Source organism: Coptis chinensis, chromosome 3 (genome assembly GCF_015680905.1).
Source record: "Coptis chinensis isolate HL-2020 chromosome 3, ASM1568090v1, whole genome shotgun sequence".
Taxonomy (NCBI): Eukaryota; Viridiplantae; Streptophyta; class Magnoliopsida; order Ranunculales; family Ranunculaceae; genus Coptis; species Coptis chinensis.
Window position 1 is genome coordinate 75,399,714 of NC_141458.1, and position 16,662 is coordinate 75,416,375.

General features: G+C 33.5%; 2 protein-coding genes across 3 annotated transcripts; both read right to left on the reverse strand.

The window, feature by feature from the left end:
- Positions 1–1,238: 1,238 nt before the first annotated feature.
- LOC147510823 (auxin-responsive protein IAA1-like) lies at positions 1,239–4,427 on the reverse strand. Of its 2 annotated transcripts, none has more exons than XM_086602652.1 (5): positions 3,310–4,427; positions 3,160–3,227; positions 2,845–2,956; positions 1,572–1,633; positions 1,239–1,488 (listed from the first exon to the last, which is right to left on the reverse strand). In XM_086602652.1, exons 1-5 carry the CDS (start codon positions 3,510–3,512, stop codon positions 1,451–1,453), a joined length of 483 nt encoding a protein of 160 aa, XP_086458778.1. In that variant the 5' UTR covers positions 3,513–4,427; the 3' UTR covers positions 1,239–1,450. The 2 variants fall into 2 exon arrangements, with proteins under 2 accessions (XP_086458778.1, XP_086458777.1); XM_086602651.1 differs by having other exon boundaries at positions 3,037–3,227.
- Positions 4,428–14,176: 9,749 nt separating this feature from the next.
- LOC147510824 (auxin-induced protein IAA6-like) lies at positions 14,177–16,662 on the reverse strand. The gene is made up of 3 exons (XM_086602653.1): positions 16,170–16,662; positions 15,969–16,065; positions 14,177–14,613 (listed from the first exon to the last, which is right to left on the reverse strand). The coding sequence occupies exons 1-3, from the start codon at positions 16,522–16,524 to the stop codon at positions 14,490–14,492; spliced, it is 576 nt and encodes a 191-aa protein (XP_086458779.1). The 5' UTR covers positions 16,525–16,662; the 3' UTR covers positions 14,177–14,489.

The window sequence follows — 16,662 nt, forward strand, 5'->3', positions numbered from 1 at the left end:
TATTCTAGTGAAATATGTGAAGTCGTGTTATAAATACTTCATTCGGCACGTTTCCGTGATCACTTATCAAATTTACACAATTCAACATCAATTTTTCTAGACTGAATGATCGTGAAGTTTCGAATCGTTGACAACTCAACGCATATTAAAGCCTCAAATGAAGTTATTTACTGATCGAAGAAACATTTTTGCTCATGTAACCTTTAAACTTGAATTCTGGAAAATCGTTTGCAAGCAAGCATGAGGATCCAAAAAGGTTGTCTCGGAATAATAGAAAAAGTAAGTGGGTACATCTTTTAAGTAGGGTGGAATGGTGAAATGAAAATATGGAACAAACAGCACATACATGTTTCCTGTAAGACCATATGCTTATGTTGGAAGATGCCAGCACAAAATGAGGATGTTTGAGGACCATAAGGCCCAATTTATCCTGAGAACTCCGAACAAGGCCAAGGACATGCTCTGGTCTTTGCTTCCGAGAATTTCCGTACAGATGAAAAAAGTTCCTCATCTTCAGGTCTGTTAACTATCTTCTCTGTTAATAGTTTGTTTACGGCAAGAGCTGGAGAAAAGAAGTTGATGGGCAATATGTAAAACAGCTGCATGAAAATGTTATGCTGTTCACATATCCATGAACAATATTCTCTGTAATCTGGGATTTCATCTCTCTTCTTAATTGGCTAATATGGTTTCTTACTGATATATCATGCACAATTTTTTCGTTCACATCAAGTTACTCCAAAGTCCATCTATTAGGGAAAGACATGTGCACAGTTGACACTTCACAGTTCACACCTCTGAAGCAGATTCAGTACTTAAATTAGTGGAGTTCTTTCTATTTACACAGTTTTCTTCAGGGTATAAGTTTCCCACGAGTGCATGATTTCCAACAATTGGAAAACTTAGGTAAATCGAGCCTTAGTGGAACTCGTATTTCACTACAAGCCAGTAAACAAACATGCAAATGATCTTAGCTATCAAACCAGTAGCACAAATTCAATAAATTAAGTCTGTTTTTGTACCATGCGTAGACCTCAGTCTCTTTATTATCAAAGAAAAAAAAGACCGCATTCCCTTTTTTAACCAACTACCAAAACCAGTTACTCAGTGGTATGTAATGTACAAATCAACCAGATATATAACAGAGGGAAACAAGAAGAAATTCAAACACTCATGCAAATCAATCCTGAATCTACCAGATGTATGGCGCCAGGATGATTCCAAACACACACCAAGTCTAACGTCATAATAATAATAATAATATTCCATTATAGTATCTGGAGTGGAATAACCAAGTCTAACGAGAATCCTTACAGTATTATAGATAAATACAGACAGCTCTTTCTTATTTATCTAATCTTCCAAGTCAAAACTCCCAACCAAGGAAAGATGGAACAATCACTGTACATCTTTTAGAACTCCAGAAGGCTCTTCCTCAAAGACTCCTGTTTTAGCTTGTGCTTGTGGATTTTGGAGGGGTCCTTGGGGCTACACCAACAATTAGAAAATTGAGACAGAAAAAAAAAATTAAACAAAATGCAAAAGTAGATGATAGGGAATTAAGTTTTTACCAAGCCCAACAGCCTCAGAGCTCTTCATCAGTCGAAGACGCTTACACGATTCAATGAACATTCTGTAATTGGAGATCAAACCATATGCAAATTTGATAAATGTTTTAAGTTTAAAACAACATTCTTCAAGAGCTCTAATTTTAACACAGTACAACATTTTTGGATTTCCAGATCAATAAAGAACTGAGGTTTCCCCTCAATAAGTTACTCCATGAAGTGAAATGTGTAAACTAGCTTTTCATGATTCTGTAACATAATTGCAATCATCTATTTGACTTTGTATAGGTATAGTACTGCGACTGAATTGTAGTCTAATATGGAAAAAAATTCACCACTTATATTCCTAAAACCACAGAACTTCTCAATGGGTGCTGGATACAACAAAACGAAAGGGGCCAAAGCAAGATGCTTTGAAGATGATTCTAATTGGCTTTATGTATGCTCGTTGTATGGCAAGAAAGGAACGCAAGAATCTTCAAACCACATCAGCTTTAACCCTTGTAACCAACCGACTGTTATGTGTAACAGGATCTGTTATTGTAACTAACTAGTCATCATGTATAAATAGTGATCTGTATATTACTTAACGGTTTGGGACGCTACCTCTAAAGTCTACTACTCGTCCTCAATCTGAAGTTTGATTTCATTTAAACTACTCAAGAGACATAGCCAACTGTTTCACACACACCAAAAAAAACAAGAAAAAAGACATGTAGTAGCATATAAATATATAATACACAGGTTATCGGTTAAAAGGAAAGGTTGCTCTTATCTACATTTCAACGATATATATCAGTTCTTGGGACACCAATACCATTTCACGGAATTGTCTTGCCAATCTTTAAGTAGTTAGAAGGATTTGGTCACCCACGAGCACGCGAAATTAAGTCATATTTCACTCTCTCCAATATATAAAGACCATATAGTATCGTGAAATTAAATTTGATACTCGAGCGCATTCCATTTCTTAGCAATTTGTGCTGGTGAACACAACATTGCATCCTGAAACAGATGTGGTCGCACTTACATAGTAACTTGTGTATCTAGCTTATTATGTAGGTTAGAATGTCAGTATGTGGAAGTCAGAACACCATTTTACATAGGCAAGACTCAAAAACAATTTAGTCTTTTTGCATAACAATTTTACTCGAAAAGCAAAATAAGGAATAATAATTCGGTTTGTGCAGGTGCCAAATAATAATAAAGGAAAAGGAAAAAAGAGTAATTCGTCAAATTCCAAATGTGAAATAAAAAGACAGGAAACAAAACTCACTTCCAGGGCACATCACCAACCAACATCCAATCACCATCTTTATCTTCATAAGTAGGCACATATTCCGTTCCATTCACCGGGTCCATCAGCTTACTCTCATTCACATAATTACCTAAAAAACCCAATCACAACAATTCAATCACCACAAGGTCATTTCAGTCAAAACAAAAAATACAGAAATTTAATGCATACGTATGGTAAAGCAAGTGAACATTTCCTCTAAAGCACTCAACAGCTGTGTATAACCACCATGCATCTCCAAGTCCACTTTTCGTAAATACGGTGCCCCATCTACCGCTACTTTAACATACGTACATTTTTTCCTTGGTAAATTTCTTCTTGTTGATCTAACTGGTGGCCACCCCAAGGCCACCACCTGTGTCCTGTATAACAAAAAACCGACCCTTTATTTCCTAGTACAAAAATACACCAAGGGCATTTCAGTCAAATAAATAAACCACTTACTTTGGAGCTGGGGGAAATTTTCCAACGCTGCTAGTTACTTCATCAGTATCAGAATGATCATCAGTTGGTTCTTTGCATCCAAGTTTTAAATCAACTGTCTGAGAGAACCCACGTTTCGCACAGCTCTTCCCTTCATGTATAATTCTCGTATCTCCAGGTAATCCTAAGGTCAGCTCAGTTTCCGGTGTGATTTTCGACTCCATTTTTTTTTTTTTTTGTGTGTGTGTTTGTTTTGTTGGGTTGCTGTATTTAAAGCAAGGGGGAGAATATGGCCTGCATGATGCTTAGATGAATGACACGTGGGGGGGGTGGTTTAATGAAGGGTTCTGATTTGGTTATGCTAGGTGACAAAGTGTGACGACTGTGATTAGTTTGTGTGCTTAAAGTTTGGGCCCTTTGTCGGCTTGTCCCATGCTTTTCGTTTCAAAAATGTTTTATTTATTTATTAATTAATTTTGGGAGCCTTAATAATCTGCTAAACATTGTTTTTATGTTTGCAAAGAACTAAATCTATATCAGAGCATGTAAGAGTTGAAATATACCAGGATTTCATTAGACATTTTATCTAATAATTCTTGGGCAAATATGTTTTTGTGCAAGTGTAAAGGAAGTTATTTTAGAGAACAATATACGCAACGTACAGGTCAAGACTTAAGAGAGGGTCAAATTGACATGATTGTAGCTTATTATTAGGGAGGGACGTATGTGAAAATGAAAGAAAACAAAGCGAAAGGTGTAGAGCCTCGACAAACCTGTAACTCATGTCGGCTACGTGCTCTCTTCTCTTTGCTTTCACTTTATCTTCGACTTAAATTAAGAACAAAGACTCGTTAATGACCGGCACTCACATTTCTTGCACTGTGACGTACCAATTCCGTCTTTCCACAGTAGGAATTGATGACCATGTATTTATTTTCTCGCTGAGTTGTTGTACCAGCTTGATAATTGAAAAATTCAATTTTCTAAATACAGGATAAATTTGTGTGTTTTTTCATTCTTGGAATACATTATACAATACAATGACAAAACACGTGTTTTTTTTTGGTAATTAGGTTGTGGAATACTTGAATGATGAGATTGTCTGGACTGTGGAGTAATAGACATAGAATTGTTGGTGTAGCCACGAAATAGCCTCTGTCTTGCTAGAATAAGGTGAATTGGACACGGTTTGGTCTATCTAACCAAACCAATCGAGCCCACCATACCACGAGTGGACAACTGTTACTCTATCTGATTGAGCACACATTTATTTTTCTTGTTGAGTATTTTCCTAATTTGAATCTTTGGACAGTGATGCTATTAAAAGGGTCCAAAAGACAGGGAGGCGAGTTTAATCTCACCTTGAACGGGTGGCTTGTTTATTTAAACAGATTAGCATTGTTAATTGAGTTAAGCTCAAGTTGCACACTTAAGTAGATGGCGTTTGCACATTGGAAGGAGTCCGAATTTGTTCACCAGCATATTTGTTGGTGAAATCCACCAACACTATAAAATTACTAAAACTCTTCTATGTCTTTTTTCTTTTTTTTATAGAAACTAAATAAAAAATATATCCAAAAAACTAAAAAAAATGCTAAAATTTTCTCTCCAAAACATGCTAATTCTTAAATGCTTATTCTATCCCTCCAACGAGTTTCTTCTTCTTCTATCCCTCGTACTTCTTAAATGCTTATTGTATAAATTTTCAACATGCCACACAGATATAAATGCTTATTGTATTTCGTTTCCAAGCCATTCAAATGTTCAATTAAACCAAATAAAAAAAATGAAAATAAATCTAATTATAACTACTGTAATTTGATAATACAAGAAGAAATCCCTCATTTAATTTTGGTTATAATAGTTTTTGGTATCATACCTAAATAGCATTTACTAAAAAAATTATATGAAAAAAATAAATAAATAAAAGAGTATAGAAGACGATAGAGGGAGAGAACTGAAGTTGGAGGGAAGTGGAGAGAGAGAGTAACATTTTTTTTTGGTTTTCTGGATATATTTTTTATTTAATTTCTCTAAAAAATGAAAAAAAGAACTCGGACTCATTGTAGTAATACACGTGGTCTCTTTATAGTGTTGGTAGATTTCACCAGCAAATATGCTGGTGAACACATTGGGACTCCATTGGAAGAAAGCTCTACACTTAATTATCGGTCAATGCTTTGTCAAATTCATCCACCACACACTTAGTCCAATATTGACTATTCAATGAATAATTGAATACAAGCCTTTTGCACGTGACTACGCACGAAATTGATAAAACGATTTTGTTTAAATAATCATAGTGGGACCTTCTTTTTTTTTTTTATCGATTATCGAAAAAAAAAATGGGGCCTATTTTTTTAGAAAACGAAAAGAAACAACATAATATTATTGTGGAACTTTCTAATTTCTATTCCAAAAAAACAGATTGTTTAACTCATAGTACAAACCATTGTCACCAAATTCGGCGTTTAAAACCCATTTAATTGACTGACAATGCGTCTTGTTCTAGTTTAAAATCCAGATTTTTCAAAATATCGTGTTTTAAATGTTTTAAACGCGTTTTAAACTTTAAAAACGTTTAAAACCCGAGATTTTGAAAATCTCCGGTTTAAAACTTTATTAAAACTTTTTTTTTTTTTTTAAGAAAATGTGAGAAGAAAAATGGGTTTTAGAGTTTACCTTTTTGAAGAGTGGGCATTAGATTGACTTATTGAGACAATTCTATTTTACTTTAGACTATTAATACATGAAAATTTAGTTATTAATTTATTTGTAGTACTTGATTATGCAATTATGGTTGGTAATTAGTAGTATCTTATTTAGGGGTCGTGTTTTGGTACTGAATCTAAAACTTCTATTATTTGGATGAGTAATTGATAATTTGATACTTTCATGTATTTGAATTTTCTTTTATTTTTATTATTTTTATTTTTATTTTCTGTGTCTATTATTTTTTCCACTCTTATAAAAAATAAACTCCTTATCTATCGTATTATTTATCATCGGTTTTTACCGTTTCTTTTACGTATTATACATTATAAACCTGTTTTTTATGCCCCATGTTTTTTTTTCCGAGACGTTCCGTTTAAAACACGAACTAAGTTTTTTTCAAATACATCGTTTTAAACCCGTACCGTACTTGATGACAATTGTACAAACTATTGCGATATATCGCAATATCTATTGAGATTTCAGCAATGGATACAAAAATATCGCGACATGTGTAGAGATATATGAAACTGCTAATATCAGTTATATTTCGATAATTTCAATGATATATATGATATTTGAAGATATATTGCGATATTTGGGGATATTTGGCAATATTTTGTGTAGGTAACAATTTTATTTAATATTTACCATTATATTTCAAATAAATACAAAATATATATTGTGATATATCAAGAAATATCCATAATATTTATGATATTTGTCGATATTTTAGATATATCAACGATATTACATGTTAAACAACGTAAAATATCTCCAAAGAAAATGATATATCCACAATACATATCAAGAAATTGAGTATCGATAAATACTCATATCCCGATATTTTGTACTATGGTCTAACTTTTAGGACCAGTCAAATAGCAATCTATTATTTTTGTTATTGAAAACCAAACTAACTAGGGGAGCCAGGAACGACTAACTCAAGGAGTATAAATTCACACTTTTTCCTTTTTTATTTATTTATTATTTTGTGCATTTGATAAATCTTCACTCATGTTGCAAATTTGTGCCAATCCCTTTCACTAAGATACCAAATCCGGCCTGTAGGTTTCAATCAATACCTCACTGGCTAAAGACCTTTTTTCATATGCCATTTGAAAGTTTGCAGTCAAAGAATAAGTGACAATGGTGTACCTGGGGAAAGAGTGCACCAGCATTAAAAGCCACCACCACAAGATTGGCCATTTGCCTATTTCGGTGTCTATCACGAAAGAAACTCTATAGATTCCTATTTCCTTGTGCAATAAGCAATACATATATGTAGAAACTAAGTTACCAAAAAAATATATGTAGAAACTAGAAACAATGTTAGAAGGCACGTATAGATTTGAAGAACGATGCATTAGAATATATGAGGAAAAGAGAGAGATCACTTGTATTTTATTTTATTTTTGAGAATGGACCACTTTTATCTTATCGAGGAAGTGAATTGGATATTCCAACTTCTTATTGAAAAACGAAGAGGTTTAATGGCAGCAAAGATAGATAAGAGAAAGGAGAGAATTATGCACTGCTTTAAATTTAGGAAAAATTGTATTTTTGAGAAAAAACAGTAATAAACACTGCCATTACGACAATATAGCTGACCCCTTGGTTAGTCTGGCTTTTTGTAATAAAAATTGTATATTACCATTTGACTAGTCCTAAAAGGTAGATCACCTTGTTTTTTGTCATAGAAATTTTTTGTCGTAGAAATTCGAAAGTTCAGCTGAGGTAATTTCTTGAGAAAACAAAGTGGTGAAGAGTTTGTGGGAAAATGTGACAAAATAGGAAATAAAGCATAAAAGACAAAATTGTGGGCGAAGGGCACGAACAGCTCCAACGGCTGCTTATCAGGCCTCATATATCTAACTTCTTTAAAGAAAACGAGTGCTTCAACAGTGGATTCATCACGCCATTATTTTTTTCCAATTTTGCCCCTTTCCAAATACGAATATTACAGCTCATGCCATTTGTTTGTTTTATTTTTTTATTTTGTCTTTTGTAGGGGTAAAATGGTAGTTTTATGTCTATAAATTAATGAAAAATAAAATAAAATCAGAAATTGTTAACGTGGCGGAGACACGTACAAAGAGACTAGTATATATAAGTAGAATGGATAGATGCTCAGCGTCATCACAATCTAAATGCAGTTACCTAAACAAATTAAAGATGCTTTTCACAATCCAGAATTCCAGATTATGTTGAAAATAAGTTATGAGGGTTGTCAGCGGCAGTTTATTCTGGTAACAAAGGGTATTCTATGTTCTATTCAGGATTTGTGGTCGATGATGGAGATTGTTAAAATTGATACATGGTATACTAAGTTATATATACTTCTTTTCGTTCACTAGTAACCCAATGTCACTTCCCCTTTGCCATTGTCTCCTCAAGGGTGCACCCGCACTAGAATTTTTTTAAGGAATGAAATCTTCGCTCGTGACAAAGTGACAAACTGTTGAACAACCATTAAGGAGAGAAACTGGCTTAGTTGTGTGCATGAACCAAAAACAACTACAGAGTGGAATATTAATTGAATTAGAATTAGGCTAATGGGTTGCTACTTAATTTACTGATGTAGCATTCTACATGGGTTTGGTGCAAATTTCCCTCACTCACCCTTCGACTTTCTCCACTACAACTACAAGTACCCAATTCTCTTGATCAACGAACTATAATTAAAATACTAAAAAGTAGGCTAATGCATACGCACAGGTAGGGGTGCCAATGGGTTGGTTTTGGGTTGGGTTTTAGCGGTTTCGATTTGTAGTTTTACTATTTATTCGGTTCTCAACGGTTTTAGTATGAGAATTATAGAATCCAATCCAAAATTATCAAAATCGACGGTTTTTTTTATCGGTTTCGGTCTAATTCGGGTTTTTATTATTTATTATGATTATTAAACAATTTCAATCGTTTAAATACTAAAACTTGTTCTTATTTTTATTTTTATTTTTTTTCTTTTCCTACATGATAATATTTTATGTATAATTAGTGATGTACCAACAATCATATTTACATCAATCTATGACCAATCATATACGTTAACACATTTACCATTCATGTGATAATTTCAAGCTTTAATATATAAATTAAAATAATCAAATATCTAACCCCAAAATTTTGATTTTTTTTTTACGTGCATACACATATATTTGTTTCCTTGTATTAACTCGATCATATACACGTGCAATCACATATATTTATTACTTTGATATATTTTACGTGCATACACATATATTTGTACACGTGTATTAACTCGCATTTTAAATCGAACATGCGAGTACATGTGTCTTACAATTACATCTCATTACTAATTTTTAACATGAATACTACATATTGGTTTATAATAAATGTGTGTACCACAATATAACAAACATGTGTATCTTATTTTAATATACATGTGCATAAGTTAATAAATATAAAATATATTAGTTAATTCATAATATACACGTTGACATTATTATTAACATCTATGATACACTTGTTTAACGTATTATTATAAAATATACATTTAACAACACACATTTACTATTATGCTATATATATTTAATAGACTTTTACACATAAAAAACATATTTCATATTATAATGTATGAGTTTGATTATCTTAAATGTAATATAATACTAAATTTTATATATCGAAATCATAATAATCGGTTCGGGTTTGGTTTCGGGTAATCGGGTACCCATTGGCACCCCTACGCACAAACTCTTTTAAAAACTTGCTCAACAATTATAATTATATATATATATATATACATTTTTTAACAAATCGTGATTCTCGTTTTAGTCTCTAACCCATTGTAATTTTTTAACAACTCACTTTAATTAAGTTTAAAAAAAAACTATTTTAATTAATTTCCTAACAAATTGTTTTAACTAAGTAATAAAAAACCCATTTTTTAATTAGGAAGGGATCCCGTTTTAATAGTTGACTTAATGTAGAAATGTGATTCCCGTTTTAATAAGAGAATTAAGGATTCCCGTTTTAATTAGATATGTTATATTTTCGCTTTTCAATAGGGGAAGAATTTCCGTTTTAATAGGAAAATGATTTCCGTTTTAATTAGAAGCGCTAGAATTTCTTTTTTCTAATAGGAGAGGAATTCCCATTTTAATAGGAGAATGATTCACATTTAGTTCTTAAAATTTCTTTTTTCAATAGAAGAATAATTCCAATAGGAGATGATAATGTGGAATTTTAATAGAGTACGAAAAATACCCTTTGTGGGAGCTTTAATATTAAGGCTAGTTTGTATGCCTGTTGTAAAGGTTCATTTTGTGCAGAATCTTACGATTTTGGAAAAATGGGGGGAAGATGTGGTAATGACTAGGCTCAGGTCTGTGCGAGTTGCCAACGTATCCAGTTCTCTAGTGAGCTAAAATCAAGTCAGATGTAGTTTCTGTTTGGGTTGTGTGATTGAATGTAGTTGAGGGGCGTAGAGCCTGGAGAAGCGAGAGAGCTGAGTCTTCTTCTCCTCCTCCTCTGGAGATGGTGACTGGAGAAGATGGAGTGCTTTTATATTTTGCTTGGTGATTTTTCATCTTCCTTTCCGTCAGGTCAGGTCTCATTCATATGGGACTCTATGGAGCATTGATGTGCCTTGGGGATCGGAATTCCCATGCATATGCACAAACTATTTTGATATCTATCTTGATTAAAGCCCATTAACTATGAGTATAACCCCTTTTTTTGTGTTCATTTAAATAGAATAGTGATTCCCATTTTGAATAGGGAAAGAATTCCCGTTTAATTTAGAAGTGCAATTCTTGTTTTAGTAGGAGAAGGATTCCTATTTTAATCTAGAAGTGCTAGATTTCATTTTTCAATAGGAATAGAAATTCCCATTTTAATAGGAGATGATAATGTGAAATTTTAATAGAGCTAGAAAAATATTATTTGTGGGAGCTTTAATATTAAGATTAGAAAGTAGACTCGTGCATACGCACCGACTGTTTTAAAAACTTGCTCAACAATTATAACTAAAAATATATAAATTTTCTAACAAAGTTTCATCGCTAACCTGTTTAAATTTCCTAACAAATTGTTATAATTAAGTTTTAAAAACCTATTTTTTAATTGGGGGAATGATCTCGTTTTAATTTAGAAGTGTGATTCCCGTTTTTAATAGGAGAAAAATTCTCGTTTTAATTAGAAGTGCTAGATTTTTGTTTTTCAATAGGAGAATAACCCGTTATAATAGGAAAAAGATTATCGTTTTAATTATAAGTGCTAAAATTTCTTTTTTCAATAGGAGAGGAATTCTCGTTTTAATAGGAGTTAATGACGTGGAATTTTAAGTGATCTAGAAAAATACCCCATGCGGGAGCTTAATATTAAAATATTGATATAGATAGATATAGATAAGGAAATAAATATTACTCACTGAATCTTCTATGATAATGCACACGATAATCATAGAGATGTCTGATGTTTCGCGCCGATCATGTTACTTGTGCATACATCAGCAAGAGAGAATGAACAACAAACTTCAAGACAGGGCGCATTGCCGCTTGGAGTAAGAGAATATTGACTTCTTTCTCATCTTAATTATAAATTGAATATGTATTTGACTGCTTGGATAGGCGTATAATGATCTTCATGAATTCTTTTAGGTTTACTTACATTGGTAGACATGGCAATAGTTGGAGGTGGAAGGATATGACAGATGGCCAGTTCACCGTATCTTCTTTATTTAAGCTTATACAAGCTAGAAACTAAAGGGGATACCCTTTAGGCTGATGCGAGTTTTCCTCATAAACTTGTGTGGAAACTAGCCATCCCTTTTAAAATCAAATTCTGTTGAACAAAACGATATCAATCGATCCCCACTAAGATAGCTTAAATATGAACATTCTAAATTTCAATCTTTTAAACTTCAATCGAAAAATCTAAGTTTTCACGACAACCAACAGTTACAAACCTAATTATGGATTGAATAAACTATCACAAACAAGTAATAACAATGTAAAGTAAAACATACTACAATGAGACACAAAATATAACGTAGTTCGGCTAATGATGTCTACTTCCACAAGAGCCAATCATTTTATAAGTGTGGGAAGGAAGATTATAATCACTCCTCTCAAGTCTCTCAAAACTTACTAAATCTCTCTTCACTAATCTCTCTTTACAAACTTTATCTCTTTGTAAGGATTTTTTTCTCAATTTTGGTTGCTCAAAATTGGTTTTCTCTCTTGTATATCTTTTGGGTAAACAATCCTAACTTCATATATATATAGGATTCCAAAATTTTGGTGTAAAACAAAATTCCAAATCATCTCGATTTGTTTGTTGAAAACCAAACTCCTAACTGTGCACGGCATGGGGGCGTGCGCCGCTCTTTCCAGGAATATTTGAGGGCACCGCCCCTTGTGAACAAATCTACCAGTACTTATGTCTTGGCGTACCCCGCCTGACATCGAGGCTTACTCACCTTATGAGGGTGTGCGCCCCTTAACCAATTAACCAAAGTAAATCCAAGGGCGTGCGCCCATTGTATAAACTCAACCAGTCAGTAACGAAATTCAATCACATGGTGAGGGATGACACCCAACAAATTCTTCATGTGGAAATTGCTGCATGGTAGGATTAAAACAACCGACGTTCTAAATGTGAAAGGTATGAATTTCCACCTTTATGCCCAATGTATGGGATGGAAAATGAAAACCAAAGTCATCTCTTCTTTAGATGTCCCTTTGCGAGGAATGTTTGGTTTTCTCTACTAAATGGTGTTGCAGTTCATTACACATTTTCTCTCCAAGCAGTCGACACTGGTGGATGGTTGGAGTTGTGGTCAAAAGTGGCTATGGTCACATATAATGGAAGTTAGTACCATAGTTCGTGATTCCGAACGAAACTCTGGAATTCGCTTCGAATTTCAGTTTTCTAAAAAATTGGAATTCCGAATAGAGAGTCGAAATAATCGAAATTTCGAAAGAATTTGAAATTCCGAATGTAATAGGGTCGAAATTTATTGGATTTCAGTTTTTGGATTTATCGGAATTCCGAGAATTCCGAAATCCCGAACTATGGTTAGTACTATATGCTGCGGTTTGGATGATGTGGCAGGGTAGAAACAACAAGGTCTCCAGGCAATGTGATACGAGAGTTGACAGAACAACCACTAGAACTAAAGGGGCTTAGGATGGCTATCGTAATTAGAGGAGCTGATTTTCTGGTCTGTGGTCTGTCACCCTCTTATCATTCTCTAATAATAAAAGGGCTACTTTTATATATATATATATAAAAGAATATGTATTTGACCTAGGCTTATGTCTAATATATACCAGACAGTTGTTTTTGTTTAAGTAAAATTAGTGATTAAAAGATTAACTAAACAACCATAACGGTATCCAAAGCTTGGTACATGTACTCTTTTTATAAGTGCATGTGCACAAAAAAACTTTAGCTTAAACAACAGGCGGCCGGGCACTGAACAATTCAAGCTATACATTTTTTTTGGTAACAATTCAAGCTATACATTGAACCAGTTAATTCGAGGACCAAGTAATTAATACAAGCACACAGTATTAGTTTGGTCAATCAACAGCGCTGGCTTTGAGCAAGTATCATGTGAGAGATCAATATTATTATTTGAAAACATAGCATATGAATAACAGTCAGTGTATTAGTACTTGTGTCTTTGATCTTTGATCTATAATTATTTCAAGACTTCAGTGGAAACTTTTCCTACTCTAAGGCTCCAATCTCATCCCAACTCTTCCGCTGCCCCCTTCTCCCAGAATTAGAATTAGTGGTGAATATTTTCCAACAAATTAATGAATTTGATCAAACTCATCCAAGGTTACCTATTAAAATGGAAGTTAATTTCCCATAGAAAATCATCCCCAATTTAAACGTACATGTAGTTTATTCATTAATTTGATGTAACAAAAATGTTGTGAAATTTATTTCTTGGTTTAATTTGAACAAAATTGCAAATCACCTTTGATGAAAATAAATTTGAACATTATCTTGACTTTGGCTTCGGACCTATTGCCGCAAAATTTACTAATAACACACATATTCAAAAGCTTGCATATATCGCAAGGTACCTTACTAACTGAAGTTTGGAGCCATAAAGATCGACAAGGAAATGAGTGAGGGGAAGAGATGAAAAAAAATTAAAAAATAAAATAAAAGGTAAATTGATAAGTAAAGGTAAGAATAACACTGTAACAGGATATCTTAACAATTTAATGATGTTACTTTCCTCTCTGATAAGTAAAGGTAAGAAATTTAGAATGTATATCTTTAGGATTGATGTTACTTTCCTCTCTGATTTTCTCTATTTGTCATTTCTAATATGGTCTTTTAAATAACTTCAAAATGCAACACTTAGGAAATGTTTCGCATACAGATAATACATAACTTTGCCTCAACTGTAGTTATATTTCAAACCCAAAATCTACTCAGATAAATAAATACTGATAAACACTTAGATAACCAGACTGATTAAGTTGCAATTTTAGCCACTTGTTCTATGCTTCGATGGTTGCCCAATTTCCCAGATAGTTCTTCTCAGAGATTCTTGATCGCAATTGAACGCCCTTCGCATCAGAACGTCTCATTATCCTCAGCCTTTTGCATGATTCGATAAACATCCTGCATTCATTAATTAACACTATATTAGCCACTCTATTCCCATGTAATTACAAATAGAACACCAATATCGAAATAACTAGCCATGTAATTTGCTAGATGGAAGTATGGAACATGGAAGTTGGAAGTAGTGATCTATGCCTATGTGGAGCCCTCAGCGAAAAAAATAAAACTATGGAGCCCAGACCAAATATTGTTCTGAAATACTGATTATGGGGTCACTGTGCAGTACAGTGCACTGCAAGTCTGTAACGCGTTATGATTGTACGTGCGATCTTCCTTTCATTCAGTATAAAGATCTCAATTGTGGACGTGAGGTTTCGCAGGGTGAATGGCCGAATGGGTGTAGTCTTCAAGTACAAATTTGACATACTCTCGACATTATTATGAGAAAGTTGTCTGTGGCGTGGGGATAAACAAGAATCCGTATGAAAGCGAGAATACATGACATGTGCATGCATGTCCTCATCTTCCTATTAAAAGTCTAACATACTTTGAGCACAGAACTTCATTGAAACGCAACAGATTATGTGAAACTTCATGAATTAAGATTAGTGAAAATTATGTGTTCATTCTAATCGAAAGTTCAAGATCTGCAGCCCTTGAAATCTCAGCATACATGCTGATGACTGAAGATTCTGTTACAAAATTCACAACCAAAATTAATCGGAAGCCAACATAATTTTGACAGATAATCTGGCATAGACGATACGTTTTTGATCTTGGAAAAATTGGTAGCTGTTGAGTTTAAAAAGTTTTGCGGCGTTTTTTAATATGATCTTGTAAACCCTCAACATTTTATCTAATTATTGATTATGGTAAAGCGGATGCAAATAAGGTGGAGTTTTACACACTTTTAATTTCCTGGGCAAACAAACAGATACATATATGATATGAGATAAATGAAATTCAAAAACCAGAGGCGAGGCCTAATATTTTGTTGTCTTGTTTACATAAATAAGGATGAAGGGTCTATCATTGACATTTTGATCTAAATGGTGTGCGATTATGGTTATGTCTCTAAGTTTAAATCGAAACTAACTGCTTTCAAGTTTTAATAATCAAGATTGACAGATCGTATGCATTCTCAATTTACGATTATCAGTATTCAGTAGTATACTCTGTGATCGATAAGGGGCCACCGGGAAATTAAATCACTATATCTATGTGCGACTGTGTGGACTTGTTTTGAATTCCAAGATGTAATTGTTACCTATTCTACCTGCAATCAGTCATCTGTCAATCTGTGTATAATAAAGCTTTTACACTCCCATTATTCTACTCTCACCCGTTAGCACAATATAGATCCTTGAAACAGCTAGACTATAGTAATCAAAAATTGTTTTTCAGAAACTTACTCCCAAGGAACATCTCCAACAAGCATCCAGTCTCCATCTTTGTCTTCATAAATTGGAATAAACTCAGAACTTTCTGAATCCTTCAAAAGTACTCCACCTGTATTAACATTAACAAAGAAACCAAATTAAGCTCTATCTGCCCTCGGAACAACTTAGATTTAGATGATCATAGCAATGCAGGATAAGTATATTAGTACTCACCACTGGTCGAACAACCGAAGAGCTTTTGGAATACGAAAATAAGATCTGGGTAACCTTTACGAGTATTCAAATCGATTTTACGCATAAATGGCGTACCATCCATACCAACTTTGACGTATATTTTCGAGGGTTTGGACTCATATTTCTCATGAACATTGTTCTTTTTCCTATATGAACAAACTGGTGGCCACCCCACAACTTCGTTCTTGTTCTGAACTTTCCTCTCAGTGTTGGAACTATTCTCATCCTCAACCGTAATTTCAGAAAACACCCTTTTCTTCCCGTTCTTTTCCATTGAAGGACAACCACCTGGAAGACCCAATTGCAGTTCAAGTCCTAGACCTTCTTTAACCATTTTTTGACAGCTAACTTTGATCAATTCGTTCTTCTTTTGTTGTTTGAGAGTTTGATTATTCTTTTGAAACAAATGGTTGCTTTTTATATGTGATTCTAAGTAAAGGAGACATGGTAGGAGCAATGACAGGTTAAATTT

Coding starts and splice junctions, on each gene's coding strand:
- LOC147510824 (XM_086602653.1), bottom strand. CDS start 16,524: ATGGTTAAAGAAGGTCTAGGACTTGAACTGCAATTGGGTCTTCCAGGT. Junction 16,066..16,169: donor CTTCGGTTGTTCGACCAGTG/GTGAGTACTAAT, acceptor ATGTTAATACAG/GTGGAGTACTTTTGAAGGAT. Junction 14,614..15,968: donor GTTGGAGATGTTCCTTGGGA/GTAAGTTTCTGA, acceptor TAATGAATGCAG/GATGTTTATCGAATCATGCA.
- LOC147510823 (XM_086602651.1), bottom strand. CDS start 3,512: ATGGAGTCGAAAATCACACCGGAAACTGAGCTGACCTTAGGATTACCT. Junction 3,228..3,309: donor AAATTTCCCCCAGCTCCAAA/GTAAGTGGTTTA, acceptor TTTGTTATACAG/GACACAGGTGGTGGCCTTGG. Junction 1,634..2,844: donor GTTGGTGATGTGCCCTGGAA/GTGAGTTTTGTT, acceptor CTCCAATTACAG/AATGTTCATTGAATCGTGTA.